The sequence below is a fragment of the Sapajus apella genome, unplaced genomic scaffold (genome assembly GCF_009761245.1).
Source record: "Sapajus apella isolate SASKATOON/1434 unplaced genomic scaffold, GSC_monkey_1.0 scaffold34, whole genome shotgun sequence".
Classification (NCBI taxonomy): Eukaryota; Metazoa; Chordata; class Mammalia; order Primates; family Cebidae; genus Sapajus; species Sapajus apella.
The window spans coordinates 18465937-18483878 of record NW_022436974.1 but is presented as its reverse complement, the minus strand read 5'-3'; the positions used below and the strand labels follow the sequence as shown (position 1 = coordinate 18483878).

General features: G+C 41.3%; 1 protein-coding gene across 5 annotated transcripts in view; it reads right to left on the bottom strand.

Moving 5' to 3' along the window:
* The window catches only part of PRCP (prolylcarboxypeptidase), a 78602-nt gene that overhangs the window by 50144 nt on the left and 10516 nt on the right, over positions 1-17942 (bottom strand). The window contains exon 3 of one of the 5 annotated variants that reach the window (XM_032295893.1): positions 10098-10156. The exons of the other annotated variants lie outside the window; for them this stretch is intronic. Coding sequence (XP_032151784.1) covers positions 10098-10156 — 59 coding nt within the window. The remainder of the gene's footprint in view (positions 1-10097; positions 10157-17942) is intronic. 5 annotated transcript variants of the gene reach the window in all.

The following is a 17942-nucleotide window of genomic DNA, read 5'->3' as shown; positions in this document are numbered from 1 at the left end:
GGGGAAAAAAGAGCAAACCCCCGCCCAAAAAAAAAAAAAAAAAAAAAGAAAAAGCACATACAAACATAGTATTACAACATAATGCTAAAATACAACTCTTCTTCCTCCATGGAGAATCTTCTGTTAATCATTTCGTGAGAACCACTGTAACAGAAAACCTACAACCTCTTTTCAGAGACTGCTTTAAAATAAATTATTTTTATCACATTGAAAAATACATGATGTAAAAACACTCTGGAAAATTAAACTTTACAAAATCCCCACATGAATAGCATCCTCAAAAGGAAGCAGCTGAGGAAAGTAACGTCTAAGTTTTTTCCTCCCTGGAAACTCCAACATCAAATTTGCAGTCCTGATTTCACTATAAAATGTCCTCCAGGGACCTTTTTATCATTATCTTAAAGATACACACTACAGACTACTCATTGTTTTGCACATTCATCCGGTCTAAATGATAATGGCGCTGTAAAAAAGATAAAGGAAGGGAAAAGGATATCCTCAGCAGAAACCAAAAAGCTCAGAACAATAACAGCAAGTTCAAATGTAACTAAGTGGCTTCCTTTGATTACTTTCAGGTGCTTTTGCCACCACATCGCCAGATAATCAACATCTTCCCAGAGCTAGTAGGATGTGTATTTCTTGAGTGCCTACCATGGGATAAGTAGTAGAGTTACAAGAGTGAACAAGCTAGATACAGTCACTGCCCTCACAGGGCTTATAGTCTGGCAACAGACAACAAGAAACAGAAAACAAACAAGCAAACACACAAATAAGAACTAAGAAACTAATTGAACAGGTTTTACCTGGTTACAGTGGCTCAATCTGTGATCCTAGGACTTTGGGAGGCCAAGGTGGGCAGATCACTTGAGCCAAGGAGTTCGAGACCGGCCTGGGCAACATGGCAAAACCCTTTCTCTTCAAAAAAACACAAAAATTAGCATGTCTTGATGGCATGCACCTGTGGTACCAACCACTCAGGAGGATGAAGTGGGAGGATCACCTGAGCCCAGGAAGTCAAGGCTGCAGTGAGCTGTGATTGCAACACTGGACTCCAGCCTGGGCAACAGAGTGAGACCCTGTCTCAAAAAAAAAAAAAAAAAAAGGAAACTAATGGTACAGGTTTTATTCTGATAGAGAATAACAGAGGCAGATCGACTTTTAATAGGGTGGTCAGAAAAGAAGTCTTCGAGCAGGCAATAGTTACACCTTTAATCCCCACAGCCATCTAGCCATCTATCCTGTGAAAGGTCCTGGGGGTTCTATTCAGTGCCACTCCCTTCATGAAGCATTCCTGCCTTCTTCATGTTTTCATGGTATTTTAGCGATATTGTATTCTTTTCAAATGTAGCCTTGCATTATAGTTATTTATACATACATGTCTTGTAACCGCCATACTATTACCAACTGCAAAACTGTCAAAAACCCATATTTAAAAAGTTAGAATCAATTTATCATACCATGTGTGTTATTTCCTCCTGCCCCTGTGAATAGTGTAAAGGCTGAACTAGGACTCTATGTAAATAATCTCCTTTGTTCTTAGAGGAACCTTATGGAGTAGAGAGGCTGTGTTTTCCCCACCATGCCATACTGCCTCTCCTTTTCTGGCTCATCTCTGTACCCAGGTTGGCTCAGTACAGTGAAAAGAGCCCAGCTCTGTAGCCTTAAAGTCCCACGTTGAAATGCTGACTGTGCCACTTTCTAGTGCACACAGTGCAAAACACAATATGCACTACCCTTGCTACATCAATGACTCCTGAGTTGAACTGGGAGAAGTGAGAAGTATGATGTGACACCTGAAGACCAAGTGACCTCACCTGAACTTAAGACTACCAGTTAACTCTGCTCTATGCCCGAGGCCAGCAGTAAGACTCCTTTTCTTACTAACAGAGGTGTGTTAGCCTCAGGAAATGTGAACAGATCCTAACTCAACCTTGAAAGGTAGAATAGCAGTAAACACACAGTTGACTATAATGAATACTGAACCTCTTCAGCAAAAACAAGGCCCTTTCTTCGTCCCACCATTTCCTGAGTGCTTTCTCTATGTGCCTGGCTACACTGGATTCAAGGGTAAAAGCCTTATTTTTCGCTCTCAAGGAGGCCACAGGTCCACAAGCAAGCAGATAAATTATTTCTATACAAGGAATGCGCATTATAAAGTGGGTGAGAACAGGGTGATTGTTACGGCAGCAAGGAGGAGACACAGTTCAACCAACCACTGGTACAGAAGGCCTTAGGGAAGGCAAACTCGGAGAAGCTGATAACATCCATCCTGGCACTCTGCTCGCCTCCTTTCCAGCCTCATCTTCTACCACATGGTCCTTTCCCACTTCATATTCCAGAAAGTTTCTGGACATATGCTTTCTCAAGTTTCCAGGCTTCTCTACATGGATTTCCTCCTGCCGGAAATGGCTTCCTCTCTTGCATCATTGCCTCATCCTCAAAATGCCCACTCAAGTGCTGTCCCCTCTGCAAAGTTTTCCAGGACAACCCCAGGCCCAAAGGAGAATACTCCTTCTCTGATCCTGTAACAGCTTCCAGCACAGTTGCCACCATACTGTGCTGTCACTGTTTTGAAGGTTGGCTCAGTACAGTGAAAATAGCCCAGCTCTGTAGCCTAAAAGTCCCACGTTGAAATGCTGATTGTGCCGCTTTCCACCTAGGTGATTTTCAGAAAACTATTTCTCATCTTAGTACTCGATTGCTTCATCTACAAAAGAGAAAACTAATAACTTCCTTACAAGGTTACAAGTATTCAAGGTGGCATATGTACAAGTTTCTGACCACAGCAAAGGCTCAACAAATACTACCAATGACTGATAGCCATAAGTAACTTTATATTGTGGTATTAAACAAAACACACACAAAAGTACATTACAACCATATGTGTATTTTTACATATGGCACATGATACAGTTTTGCTGTGTCCCAACCCAAATCTCAACTTGAATTCTATCTCCCAGAATTCCCACGTATTGTGGGAGGGACCCAGGAGGAGGTTATTGAAACATGGGGCCCAGTCTTTTTTTGTCTCATGATAGTGACTAAGTCTCACAAAATCTGACAGGCTTATCAGGGGTTTCTACTTTTGCTTCCTCCTCATTTTCTCTTGCTGCCCCAGGTAAGAAGCATCTTTTGCCTCCTGCTATGATTCTAAGGCCTCCCCAGCCATGTGGAACTGTAAGTCTGATTAAACCTCTTTTTCTTCCCAGTCTCAGGTATGTCTTTATCAGCCGCGTTAAAATGGACTAACAGAGTAAATTGGTACCAGTAGAGTGGGGCATTGCTGAAAAGATACCTGAAACTGTGGATGCGACTTTGGAAATGCATAACAAGCAGAGGTTGAAACAGTTTGGAGGGCTGAGAATAAAACAGGAAAATGTGGGAAAGTTTGGAACCTCCTAGAGACTTGTTGAATGGCTTTGACAAAAATGCTGATAGTGATACAAACGATAAGGTCCAGGCTAAGGGGGTCTCAGATGGATATAAGAAACTTGTTGGGAACCAGATCAAAGGTGTCTCTTGTTATGTTTTAGCAGAGACTGGTGGCATTTTGCCCTGCCCTAGAGATTTGTGAAACTTTGAACTTGAGAGACATGATTTAGGGTATCTGGCAGAAGAAATTTCTAAGGAGCGAAGAATTCAAAATGTGACTTAGGTGCTGTTAAAAGCATTCCATTTTAAAAGGGAAATAGAGCATAAAAGTTCAGAAAATGTGCAGCCTGACAATGCCGTAGAAAAGAGAAACCCATTTTCTGAGGACAAATTTGAGCTGGCTACAGAAATCTGCGTAAGTAGCCAGGAGCCTAATGTTAATCCCCAAGAGCATGGGGAAAATGTCTCCAGGCCATGTCAGAGACCTTCAGGGCAGCCCCTCCCATCACAGGCCCAGAGCCCCAGGAGAAAAAAGTGGTTTTGTGAGCTGGGCCCAGGGTCCCCATGCTGTGTGCAGCCTAGGGACTGGGTGCCCTGTGTCCCAGCCACTACAGCCATGGCTGAAAGGGGCCAACATAGAGCTCAGGCTGTGGCTTCAGAGGGTGGAAGCCCCAAGCCTTAGCAGCTTCCACGTGGTTTTGAGCCTGCAGGTGCACAGAAGAATTGAGGTTTGAGAACCTCCACCTAGATTTCAGAAGGCCTGGATGCCTAGGCAAAAGTTTGCTGCAGGGGTGGAGCCCTCATGGAGAACCTCTGCTAGGACAGTGTGAAAGGGAACGTGGGGTCAGAGCCCCCTACTGGTTCACTGCCTAGTGGAGCTGTCAGAAGAGGGCCACTGTCCTCCAGACCCCAAAATGATAGACCCACTGACAGCTTGCACCATGAGCCAAAAGCCACAGACACTCAATGCTAGCCAGTGAAAGCAGCTGGGAGGGAGGCTGTACTCTGCAAAGCCACAGAGGCAGAGCAGTCCAAGACCATGGGAACCCACCTCTTGCATCAGTGTAACCTGGATGTTAGACTAGGAGTCAAAGGGGATCCTTCTGGAGCTTTAAAATTTGACTGCCCACTGGATTTCGGACTTGCATGGGGCTTATAACCTCTTTGTTTTGGCCAATTTCTCCCATTTGGAATGGTGTATTCACCCAATACCTGTACCCCCATTGTATCTAGAAAGTAACTAGCTTACTTTTGATTTTACAGGCTCATAGGTGGAAGGGACTTGCCTTCTCTCAGATGAGACTTTGGACTGTGGATTTTTGGGTCAGTCCTGAAATGAGTTAAGACTTTGGGGGACTGCTGGGAAGGAATGATTGGTTTTGAAATGTGAGGACATGAGATTTGGAGGGGCCAGGGGTGATACGATATGGTTTGGCTGTGTCCCCACCCAAATCTCAACTTGAATTGTATCTCCCAGAATTCCCATATGTTGTGAGAGGGACCCAGGGGGAGGTAAATGAATCATGGGAGTCGGTTCCCATGCTATTCTCATGATAGTGAATAAGTCTCACGAGATTTGATGGGTTTACCAGAGGTTTCTGCTTTTGCTTCTTCCCCATTTTCTCTTGCTGCTACCATGTTAGAAGTGCCTTTTGCCTCCCACCATGATTCTGAGGCCTCTCCCAGCCATGTGGAACTGCAAGAACAATTAAACCACTTTTTCTTCCCAGTCTCGGGTATGTCTTTATCAGCTGTATGAAAACAGACTAATACAGCATGTGACCCTGAAGAACGTAAAAAGCTGTTTGATGATCCATTTTCTTCAGGTACAATTCTGTCCTAATTTAGGCAATAAAAATAATTTTAAATAGCCTTTAAATAAAGGATGTCCTACAATGGAAAATTGCCACAAAGAATATAACCAAGAAAAGCTTTACCACAAAGACTCATTTCACTAAGGAAAAAATAATCAATGGAAAACCAAACAGCACATTTGGAGAGAAACTGACTCAGGGGTAATAATTAAAATCTGTCACTACTATTTACTATAGGACATTCCTTCCCTTTAAAAACATAATGCTAGCAGCCTACAATTAAAAGATAATTATAACCATTTACAAGTGATGATGTTTTCATCCCATGGCCTAGTACCTTCTAGAACTCCCCATTTTTAAATTGTTATTTTTTGATCATCTCAAAACAATGAGTATTAAACAAAAGACAAATCTCCTTTATGTTATACCGCTTTGCTCATGTTAGTGTTTAGAAACACAGTCCAAATCGGAAAACCTCAACAAGCCCTGCTATTATGCAAGAGCAAAAATAGTGAGAAGGAAAACAAGATGGTGAATAAATAAAAGCCTAAGGAAAACTAGAGAGCAGGAATTAATGCATGTTTTTCCCACCCGGCCTTATGGAGGAAAAAAAAAACGCTCTGCAAGGAATGACTTAATTTTCAAGGGAAAAATATCTATAAACTGCTAAGCCACTGCCAAGTACCTTCTCCTACAAACAGAAAAATCTTCCTACAATAGCAAGTCGTTTTCACTGTGCAATTTTCCCTCCTCTAAACTTGCATGCTTTATACCTCTCTTGCAATACTTTATACTCATAGTAAAAAGCTTTTGCTTCCAGGTCTTACCTTTCCATTATGAAAGAAACACTCTTCTTTTTAAGGCCTTTGTGGTCTAAATCAGCATTTTATAAAATGGAGGTTGTGATCCATTAGCAGGTTAGGAATTCATTTAGTGGATCATGGTCAGTATTTTTCTTTGACAAAATTTCATGCTATTCAGCAATCAAGCTACAGAATTTGAAATTATTTCTATTAAGAAATTTTAAAAATCTAGTCTGGGCGCAGTGGCTCATGCCTATAACCTGTAATCCCAGCACTTTGGGAGGCCAAGGCAGGCGGATCACAATGTCAGGAGATCAAGACCATCCTGGCTAGCCCAGTGAAATCCCGACTCTACTAAAAATACAAATAATTAGCTGGGCGTGGCAGCATGCGCATGTATTCCCAGCTACTCGGGAGGCTGAGGCAGGAGAATCGTTTGAACCCAGGAGGTGGAGGCTGCAGTGAGCCAAGATTGTGCCACTGCACCCCAGCCTGGGCAAGAGTAAGACTCTGTCTCAAAAAAAAGAAAAAAACGGAGTGGCCTGAACCTTTATGCCCCTGTGAGTGCATTAATTCTCACTTAATGGGCATGTGTGCTCTCTACTTGAGGGACAACCACCTGTTCAGTGTCATTTGAAGATGTAATTACAGTTCAGGCAGTCTCACAAAGTAAAGCACTGTTAACATCCAATGCATGCTACAGACAGTAAGTACTAGGGAACCTGGGGGAAGGACAGCCCCTGCTGAGCTGAGTCAGCATGGGAAAGTTTCTCTGAAGATGTAGGGTTTAAGCAAGGCCCTGTAACGTCTGGAGTGGAAAAAAAGAGAGGAGAAAAAACGATGGTGCCAGCTGGCCTGGACTGAAGCTCTGTTCTTTTAAACAGAGGTACTGAAGGGGCTATGATTATAAGTTAGCCTGGAATTATATGGTACAAACTGGTAACCCTGGGAAAGCAAAGAAGGAGCAGAAACTAGGAAGGAATCTTGGAAAGGTCTTGGTGATTGACTGTATTTTGGTTTGGATGTGAAGGTCAGAGAACCAGAAAATTCCAAAGCTTTCTATCCCATGTGAACAGGAGAGTACAACTGACCCTTGAACAACAGGGGGATTAGGGGCACCTACCCATCCTCCACAACCCACACAGTCAAAAGTCCTCCTATAACCTTTGACTCACAGAAACTTAAGAGAATATTCTTGACCAGAAGCCTTACTGATAACATAAAGTCAATTAACACATATTTTGTATATGGATTATATTCCACACTCTTATCAAAATAAGCTAGAGAAAAATGTTATTAAGAAAATCTTAAGGAAAATATAATTATTATTCATTAAGTGGAAGTGGACCATCATAAAGGTTTTATCCTCATCTTCACTTTGAGAAGGCTGAACAGGAGGAGGAGGAAGAGAAGGAGTTGGTCTTACTGTTTCAGGGATGGCAGAGGCAGAAGTGGAGGAGGTAAAAGAGACAGAGAGATATATTGAAAAAAAAAAAAATGTGTGTAAGTGAACCTGTGCAGTTCAAACCCATGTTGTTCCAGGATCAACTGCAGTACCATTAACAGTGATGTGAAAAATTCAGAGGAGTTTTAAAAAGAAGTGTTATGTAATAACATTAACATTTGCTGTAGAAGTTTAACCTGCTTTGGACACCTGACTTACACTGAGATATCCATATTAGGGACACGAAGCCATACAAGCAGAATCCTATTCTTTAGGTACTCATTACCTGGGAGGACCAAAGCTGATGCTGAGCCAGTTCTTAAAATACTGAAATACTTCCATACTAGTTGGTGAAAAACTACCTGTGCAACACCACCATACACACACACACACATACACACACGCCCTTCCCTAATGCCCCAGTCCCTTTTTTCGATTTCCAGACCTAAAGAATCATGGTACTTCAAAAAGCCTTAGTTCCATGACTAGCTTCTGTTCTGACTGGACAGTGTCTAAGCCATATTGGTAGTATAATATTGGCAGACTGTTGACTAAACCAAGTACTAATGGTAGTAATAACTTCCTCTTGAGCTAGTTATGTGAAGGGCTAATAAGGGCACACACTGAGATACATTGATGAGTGTAATTCAGGCTGCTCACTGTCCAATGGGACACCAACATATAAATAAAGCAATGCAATCCAGAGTATTGCATTGAAGAGAGATCCATCATCAAAGTATCTATAAAGTGCAGTAAGAGACACAAAGAGGATAGTAGTCAGTTACCCAGCCCATGGGAGGGAGGCAAAGCAGTTCCTAACAAGAGAAGGTGATACAAGACTTAAGCAGCAAAAGATGAATGGGAGTTTGCTAGGGAGGAAAAAGAGGAAGATAAACCATTCCAAGCTGACAGCAGCACTATGTAAGCCACATCTCAATATACTGTGTACAAAATGAGATGACTAATGTGTAATGTCTGACATACAGTGTCAATAATAAATAACAATCAATAATAAATATTAGAGTTTTCTAGCAGATTTATTTCTCTAATTATGTTTTTAAAGGTTGATTCTAAAATATATTTGCATTGTCTAAGCCTATACTAGCTAAGCAAGGGATGGGCATTCAAGATATCCTGGAAAGAAGGGGTCAGTAAGTTTGGAATTTAAAAAGGAAGCATGTAAAAATGAATTCACAACATCAAGTAGTCTTGCCTGCACTTTTTAGATGTGTGTAAGCAAAGATGAGACTTGGTGCTGCTGCAGGCCTCTCAAATGCACAGATGAGTGTGACCCAAGGTTGCTTAATAAAATCACAGGTGGTTAGTAAGTATAAATTCCCATCTCTTTTAAAGGGTTGTTGTTTTTTAGAAATTAGACTACATAAAAAGGCAAAGCAATAGCCTGTTTTAGTCTGCACTGGTCACTGTCATCTAGAGCCAGTTGTTCAAGAGGAAGGAGGCACTCAACGCCAAGGAGAAGGAAGCCATCGCCGCTGCTTTCCAAAATTGGTGTATGAGCTGCTCCATCAAAGGAAGAGGCCATCAGTGCTCAGGAAGAGGCAGAGATTTCCGACAGTTTTAAAGGACAGTGTCTGCAGCATGACCCATAGTTCAAACTGCATAAAAATATAAATTCACTGACAAATGAAGTACTTCCTTACTTTCCTATCTGCTGAATCACAGCCATTGTTTGGGTAGTAGTTCCTGCTTTAAATTAGGTTATTCAATCACAATGATGCTGGCTAAACATACTAGTCATATGCCATCAGGAAAACTTACCAAAAATGCCATTTGCACTGGGCATGGTGGCTCAGGCCTGTAATCCCAGAACTTTGGGATGCCAAGGTAGGAGGATCACTTGAGCCTAGGAGTTCAAGACTGACCCAGGCAAACTGTAGAAACCCCATCTCTATAAAAAATACAAAAATTAGCTGGGCATGATAGGTATACCTGTAGTCAGGCTACTCAGGAAGCTGAGATAGAAGGATCAATTGAGCCCGGGACATCAAGGCTGCAGTGAGCCATGATTACGCCACTGTATTCCAACCCGGGAGACAGAGTGAGACCCTGTCTCAATAACAACTATAAAAAATCCAGTTGTGTCAGGTCTTAAACACATAAACACACATACTTTTGCACTAATAAAATTTAATCTTTTTTTTTTTTTTTTTTTGAGACGGAGTTTCACTCATGTTGCCCAGGCTGGAGTGCAATGGTGCAATCTTGGCTCACCGCAACCTCCGCCTCCTGGGTTCAGGCAATTCTCCTGCCTCAGCCTCCTGAGTAGCTGGGATTACAGGCACGCACCACCATGCCCAGCTCATTTTTTGTATTTTTAGTAGAGACGGGGTTTCACCATGTTGACCAGGATGGTCTCAATCCCTTGACCTCGTGATCCACCCGCCTCGGCCTCCCAAAGTGCTGGGATTACAGGCTTGAGCCACCGCGCCCGGCCAATAAAATTTAATCTTTACCAAGGGTACCTTTTAAAACCTTTTTTTCCTCCTTCTGAAGACCACAAATGTTCTGATGTAGTGGAAAGATAAGGGAATTTGCAGACAGACCTGACTTTTGGTGCCAGCTTGGCCATTTATCAGCTACTTAACCAAGTTCATGGTTCTGGGCTTGTTTTCTCAAATGCAGAATGAAAAAAATAACACCTACCGGAGGGGTCTTATAATGATTTAGTTGGATAATACATGTATGCAAGTACCCAGAAAGGGCTAGCAAGAAGTAAGGGCTTGATTTATTACTAATATATTTTGTAAGGTGTTACTAGCACACACCTCCCAGTTCAAACACAAGCATAAATATACACAATAAATGTCATCAGTGAGAGAAATGTCATCAGTGAGTGTCATGTGAGAGAAAAAAAATATAATTTAAAACTTCGGCAATTTGTTCTGAGTGGTCACTTAAAAAAAGCAATGGCTTGCAAAGTAAAATTATTTTTTTAATGGCAGCTATCTTGGAACCGACAACAGAAACAGGACAGTGTCTTGCTGACAGTGAGAAACTCTTATACACCAAATATCATGTGGCCTGGTATATGACATGCTTTTCTTTTCCCTTTCTGTTCAGTTACAGTCGCCAATGCTATGACATGTGTAATATATATTTAATATATATTCATCATTGTACAAATAACAGCTATGAGGAATAGTATATATTGCAGAAATATAACATGAGTGCTTTGGATATTTTATTTTTTAAATAATCTGTGATATCACTTTCATTGTTCCATATGCTGATGATTGTAAATCCACACCTCAAAGGACTATTTATTTCCCCTTAGATGGCAGAATAACACAACTACAATCATAGTCCAAACAGCCAGGCTTTTCATAAATGTGGTTAAGGAGACTAGCTTAAATTTTCAGTCTAACATCCTTTTAAATTATACACTTTATTAAATAAGAAGAATAGTATTTTTATTCTAAATAACATGCTAAAAATAAGACTAGTCTCCAGGCTTTTAAAGAAAACAAAATACTTCAGTACAGTTAACTGGATTTGACTCCCTAATCTAAGAGCTGGTAGACTTTCAACAGCAGAATACAAGAGAGGGACATGCAAGGACCTTCCATTCTTCCAAGAGTGAAAGTTAAATACATGGCAGTGACCAGTCCATGCAGCATGGATTAGCGACTTTTACACAAACTCTGTAACTTATTCCAAGTCAAATTTTATACACAGACTATTGGGAAAGCTTAAAATGGATAATTTGCTCATGGACTGTGCACCAAGCTTCCAGGGACAAAGTTCTATAGTAGCGACTTCACTCCTGGCTCACCAATATATCCTCCTTTATTCCCTTGGATAGGACCTTTTTGTGATAGTCAATAGAGGTTTTTTAACATCCTTTACTCAATATATAGAGCTACCCAAAAGAACTCATAGTTTTATCTCAGAAGTTAGTCCCCTTCTGATGCTAACATAGTTCCCATTAATTTAAAACTCTTCTTTCTGTCACACAAAGTCAGAAGAAAGTTCTGTATAATTGAAACCTCCATTATATTTTTGCTGTCCAAAATTACCCAACCTGATATTAGGAGAATGGAAATTCTGCTTATTCCTCAACTTTATTGCTATTTAATATGGGTTAATATCTCTAAATCAGCCATGAACTACATGAATTTTTTTCATTTTTAATTTTTTTGACAGGGTCTCATTCTGTCACCCATGCTGGAGTACAGTGGTGCAATCATAGCTCACTGAAGCCTCGACCTCCGAGGCTCAAGTGATCTTCTTCCGTCAGCCTCCCAAGTAGCTGAGACCATAATTTTTATATCTTTATTTTTATATATATATATATATATATATATATATATATATTTTTTTGAGACGGAGTTTCACTCATGTTACCCGGGCTGGAGTGCAATGGCGCGATCTCAGCTCACCGCAACCTCCGCCTCCTGGGTTCAGGCAATTCTCCCGCCTCAGCCTCCTTAGTAGCTGGGATTACAGGCACGCACCACCATGCCCAGCTAATTTTTTGTATTTTTAGTAGAGACGGGGTTTCACCATGTTGACCAGGATGGTCTCGATCTCTTGACCTCGTGATCCACCCACCTCGGCCTCCCAAAGTGCTGGGATTACAGGCTTGAGCCACCGCGCCCGGCCAATTTTTATATTTTTTTAAAGACAGGGTCCTGGCTTTGTTGCTTATGCTAGTCTCAAATTCCTGGTCTCAAGTGATCCTCCTACCTCAGCCTTTCAAAGTGCTGGAATTACAGGTGTGAACCACCACGCTTGATTGAACTTCATGAATTAAATATAAGCGATGAATTATAAAACGTATTTCTGAAATATGGCAGCAACATGGTACAAAGGCTGTGATGTCGACAGAGCCAGGTTTAAATCCTAACTCTATCACTTATCAGCTATGCAATCATGCATAAATCATTTCAGCTTCTGCACCCTTTTTCCTTTATAAAGTTGGAGGAGTAACTCCCTACAGGGTAAAAAATAAATAGGCATTTATTCAGTGCCGTCAGAAGATGAATACAAAACAACCATACTCTGATCAACTGAGCTCTGTCCCACACCATTCCAACACCAAGCTATGCTCTTAAAGTCAACGAAAACTACAGGGAAGGAATATCCACACCATGTGCATGTAAATGGAAATTATGACAATACTGACCTCACAGTGTTGCAAGCCAACCTCCAAGGTCATCATCTTTGACTCTCCATCTCAGTTTTACTGACGTCTTTTCAGTTCCTCCAACACAGCCTGGTCTTTCCTACCTTAGGATCTTGTACATGATATACCTTCTACCTTGACAGAAATTTTTATCATCTCCTTTCTCTTAGTTCATCCCTAATCATCTTTCTGGTCTCTGCTTTAACATCATTGCCATCTATAGAATTCCTTAATACTCCAGACTTAGACCCCATTTTAGACATCCCATACTTCCTTAAAGCATACATCACACTTATAATTACTTGTGACTTCTTTCTCACTAAACTGTAAGCTACATGAAGCCTATGTTTGCTTTCCACTTATCCCTAGCTATTAACTCAGAATATGGCACAAAGGAAGAGTTCAACAAATATTTGTTAAATAAATGTATGACTGTGCTGTTTGTTTTACTACGTAACTGTTAGATATTTTATCAACTATCATACAGTGATACTTCATTGTTATCCATTGGGGCTCAGAAAACAATACCCCAAAGTATTGATATTTTATCAGCTATCAGAGTGATCCCTCATTGTTATCTGTTGGAGCTCAGAAAATAGTAGGCCAAAGTATTGTTCCTTGGGAGTACTCTGAACTGAAGAACACTGGAAGAGTCTCAGAAGCAAAGTCTCTTTCTGACCCTCTTCTGTCTTTCTCTCTCCTGCTTCTCTTTCTCCCTCAAGGTGGGTCATAGAAACGAGGACCCTTGGCCAGGTGTGGTGGCTCACGCCTGTAACCTCAGCACTTTGGGAGGCGTAGGCAGGCAGATCACTAGGTCAGGAGTTTAAGACCAGCCTGACCAACATGGTGAAACCCTGTCTCTACTGAAAATACAAAAATTATCCAGGCATGGTGGCACATGCCTATAATCCCAGCTACTCAGGTGGCTGATGCAAGAGAATTGCCTAACCCAGTAGGCAAAGGTTGCAGTGACCCGAAATCGGGCCACTGCATTCCAGCCTGGGTGACAAGAGCAAGACTACATCTCAAAAAAAAAAAAAAAAAATGGACCCTTCTTCTTGAAAGCCAGCCACGAAGCCTAGAAATATTAAATCTGACACTATATCCAGAAGGAAAGAATGTCACACAGAGGGACTAAGAAGAATCAGAACACACAGACCTTGCTGAGCTTCCCCACTCAGACTGTTACCACTAAGATCATTCCCTTTTTGTTCTATCACATTTCTACAGGACTGTCCATTCTTCATCAAACTTAAGCCTAAAAATGAAGAGTTTTCCCTGAGCTTTTGGGGTCTTCATTTCTGAAGACTCCCATGTCACGTAAAACTGTGCTTAAATAAACTTGTTATGCTTTTCTCTTGTTAACCTATATTTTATTATAGGAGTGTTGACCATGACCCTTATGATGGGTGAGAAAACGCATTGCACCTTTGTGCCCCTACGTAACATACAACCAAATTGCAGGGCTGCTCAGAGAAACCTTCTAAGGAAATCTGACTTTAACAGATCTGTTTTTTCCTAACCTGTATAGGCAGTCTGCACAATATGAGCGGCAGGAAAGATAACATCACAGGCTTGACAGAGTCACAGCTGCGGCTTCTTTCCAGCCGCAGCACCACAGGGCAACTTGAACTAACATGTATGCCATAGAAAGTAAGGATTTACAAATATACATAGTTAACTGGCTTCCATTTGCAAATGAAAAACAAAATCATGAAAAGTTTAACACTCTAATAATAAATACAGGTGGAACACAATGACCACAGAAGTAGCCTTTAAGGAGATATTTTCCTTGTGTTCATTCTTCATCTCAGCCCTCGCCCATAAACAAAGAAAAAACAAGAAATGCAGTATTTCCTCCCATAATCCTTTCTCTGTAGATATGTTGAAAGAAGGAAAAGCACAAGCTTCTAGCCACAGCTTCCAGGCCACCAAAATAAGAAAATTAAAACAGGCAGGTCAGTCTTTATCTGGCATTCTATCGTGCTCGCCAAAGAATGTGAGACAGCTGGAATCCAAGTTTCCTTACCCTTCCCTTCCTCCACATACACACTCCTTTCTTACCTCAGGGTGTAGAAAAATGGGAGAGAAGGAGGGGAAAAGATATAGATTCATCAGATTTGTGAAAACAATACTCTAGGAAAAACAATGTCATGTGTGCTATAGAAAAGTATGGATGTTTATAAGACAGGACTCCTGCTTTAAATGTAGAATAAGAGAGGAGTGTAAAAGATTATATATAACACAAGGCTAGAATAAGACATATGCCATAAAAGTACAAAAAAAGATTTGACAAATCACATACTGTCCAGGAGATTTAAAAATGGGCTGGGAACAGTGGCTCCCACCTGTAATCCCAACACTGTGTGAGGTAGAGGTGGAAAGATCACTTGAGGCCAAAGTTTAAGACCAGCCTGGGCAACACAGCAAAGACTTCATTTCCTAAAAAAAAAAAAAAAATCAGCCAGGCATGGTGGCACATGCCTATAGTCGCAGCTACTCAGGAGCCTGAGGCAGGAGGGTCACCCAAACCCAGGGTTTTGAGGCCAAGGCTGCAGTGAGCTATGATCACACCACTGCACTCCAGCCAGAGTGACAGAACAAGACTCTGTCTCAAAAAAAAAAAAAAAAGGAAGGAGGAGGAGGAGGAGGAAGGGGAGAAGGAAGAATAGGAGGGAAGGAGAAAGGAGGAAGGCAGAGAAAAAGAGGAGGAAAAGAAAGAATGAAGAGGGAGAGAGAAGAAGGAAGAGGAGGAGGACAGCTCCTGGAGGAGGCAGAGACAGAAGCAGAGGCAGAGGCAGAAGCAGCAGAGGAAGCTACAGAAGCAGCAGAAAAAAAAACAGCTCCTAGAGGAGGCAGTGTTAGAGATGGGGGTTAAAAAATTGGGCGGGATTGATAAAAGAGGTAAGGCCCGTGGGAGAGAGAGGTTCCAGGCAAAGGGAACAATGTGGACTAACGCATAGAGACAGGAAAGGAATGGGCATATGTGCTGAATAGATTAGCAAAATGCAAAGGCAGTTAGGGCTGTAGACTGAAAGGCCTTAAATGTTACAGGATTTTGTTCTCAATAAAGCAAACAATAAAGAGTTGTTGCAGTTTCTGAACAGAACAGTGATTCAACTAGAGGAGAGGCGATTTGTGTGACAACCCATGGGAGCTGCACTGGAGGAGGAACTGCAGGAAGCTCAGAGGACCAACTGGTCTGCTCTTCTAACAGTCAGGGGAGGCGGTAATAGGGGCTGCAACAAGGGCTGTAATAACTCCATTGCATACAATTCTCACTACCCAGGCCTCTCTCACCTTGTTGTTCTCACTTGGCAAAAGGGCAATCCACCAACTCCACAACCACACCCAAGGAACTGAATGTAGCTAGAGAAACATACAGCCACATCAGATGGCTTACTAACTTATATGAGATTTAAAAGCTGCCCTGCAATGAAACTCTACATCCCTAGTGCATTTAATTTCCTTTTCTGCTAGAGGAACATTTTTGTTCTTTCCCTTTCTCATTCTCGGCTGATGACCTTCCATCTTATTTCACAGAGAAAAAAGAAGCATTCTGAAAAACAGCACATAAGCTCTCACTACCATACCACCTTTTTACCTTCATCTGTGCCTATATGACGTGTCTACCCCTAATTACTATGGTCAAAGTGTTCATGCTCTTGTTTTTTCACTATATCCCTTTCCCTCTTGCCTAAGGTATCCCACTAGCAATCCTACTTCTTTCTTGTTCCAACACCTTCTCATTGTCTTGGCTCATTTCCCTTAGCATACAATTATTTCTCCCATCTTAAAAATGGGAACCCTCTTCCCCTCCCTCTACCATACCATATTTCTGCTCCCCTTCACAGCAAAATTGCTCAGATTACCACACTCGTGGACTCAGTTCAGCTTCTCCCATTCTCTTGCATCCACTCCAATGAGGCTTTTGCCTCCACCCACCCTCCACAGAAATTGCTGTCAAGGTCACCATAACCTCCACATTGCTAAATCAAGTGGCCAATTCCTAGTCATTTTTTAGGCACTGTTGCTTATCTTCTTGAAATGCTTTCTTCATTAAGTGATCAGGCCATCACACCCTCCTTGCTTTCCTCCTCCAACTGTTCCTTCTCAGTCTCCTTAACTGGTTCCTCATTTCCGAATTCTAAATATGTGGTGTTGAAAAGATCATCTTTAAAAGAAAACACCATCTTCACTAACTCCTTTGTTGCTCTCTTTCAATCTCATGGTTTTACATACCACCTGTACACTGTCAGCTTCAAATCTGTATTATTTGCCCCACCTTTCTTCTAAATTCTTGATTCAATACCATTACTGAAACCAAGTTCCAAGTTCCTCATCTCCTTCCTTCCCCAAACCTACTTCTTCTGCAGCTTTCCCCATCTTAGTAAATGACAACTCCAACCTTCTAACTGCTCAGGCCAAAAACCTTGGAGTCATCCTCAACTCTTTTTCTTTCTTTTTTTTTTTTTTATTTTCCTTTTTCCTTCTTTTTTTTTTTTAATTTTCTTTTTTCCTTCTTCCTTTTTTTTCTTCCATCCAAGCACAAGAAAGTGTTATTATCCTCAACTCTTTATCTCACACCTACATCTAATTCATCTATTATACTCTCAGCTACACCTTCAAAAATATCTAGTATCTGAGTACTTCTCAACCTCCACCACTACCACACTAATTCAAGCCACCATCGTCTCCAACGTGAACTTTTGCAACAACCTGGTCTTTCTGTTTTCCCCCTTTCCCTTCCATAGTCTATTCTCAATACAATAGCCAAAGTGTTTAAGACTTATTAATCAGAGTATGTCATTCTTCTGCCCCTAAAGTTGCAAAGCCTTCTCATCTCATTCTGATTTACAGCCAAATTCTTAATGGCCCAGATGTCTCCACATTATCTGGCTCCCTGAACCTCCTTTCTGTCCTCCTCTATTACTCTTTCCCTTGGGCATGTCCCTCCAGACATACCATCCTCCTTACAATTCCTCCCACTGGGAACACACCTACCTCAGGGTTTCTGCACTTGATCTTCCCTGCCTAGACATTCCCTGTGCCTAGAATGTTTTTCGCCGTGCCTAGAATGCTCTTTCCCCATTGCCTCAAATATAGTATTCACCTAATAAAAAATTAGGTAAATGAATTTAGACACACATTGAACATTCATTTGCTATCTTGCCTACTTTAATTATTATTAATGCATAAACATTTTCTCACATTGTCAGAATACTTCAAGACCATAATTTTTAGGGCTAATAATATTCTATTTTATAGGCATACCTCAAATTATTTACAATTTGGAACTAAAAAACCAGGATATTTATAAATGGGATATTTTGGATGTTTCTTCAATATTTCTGAACTTCAGT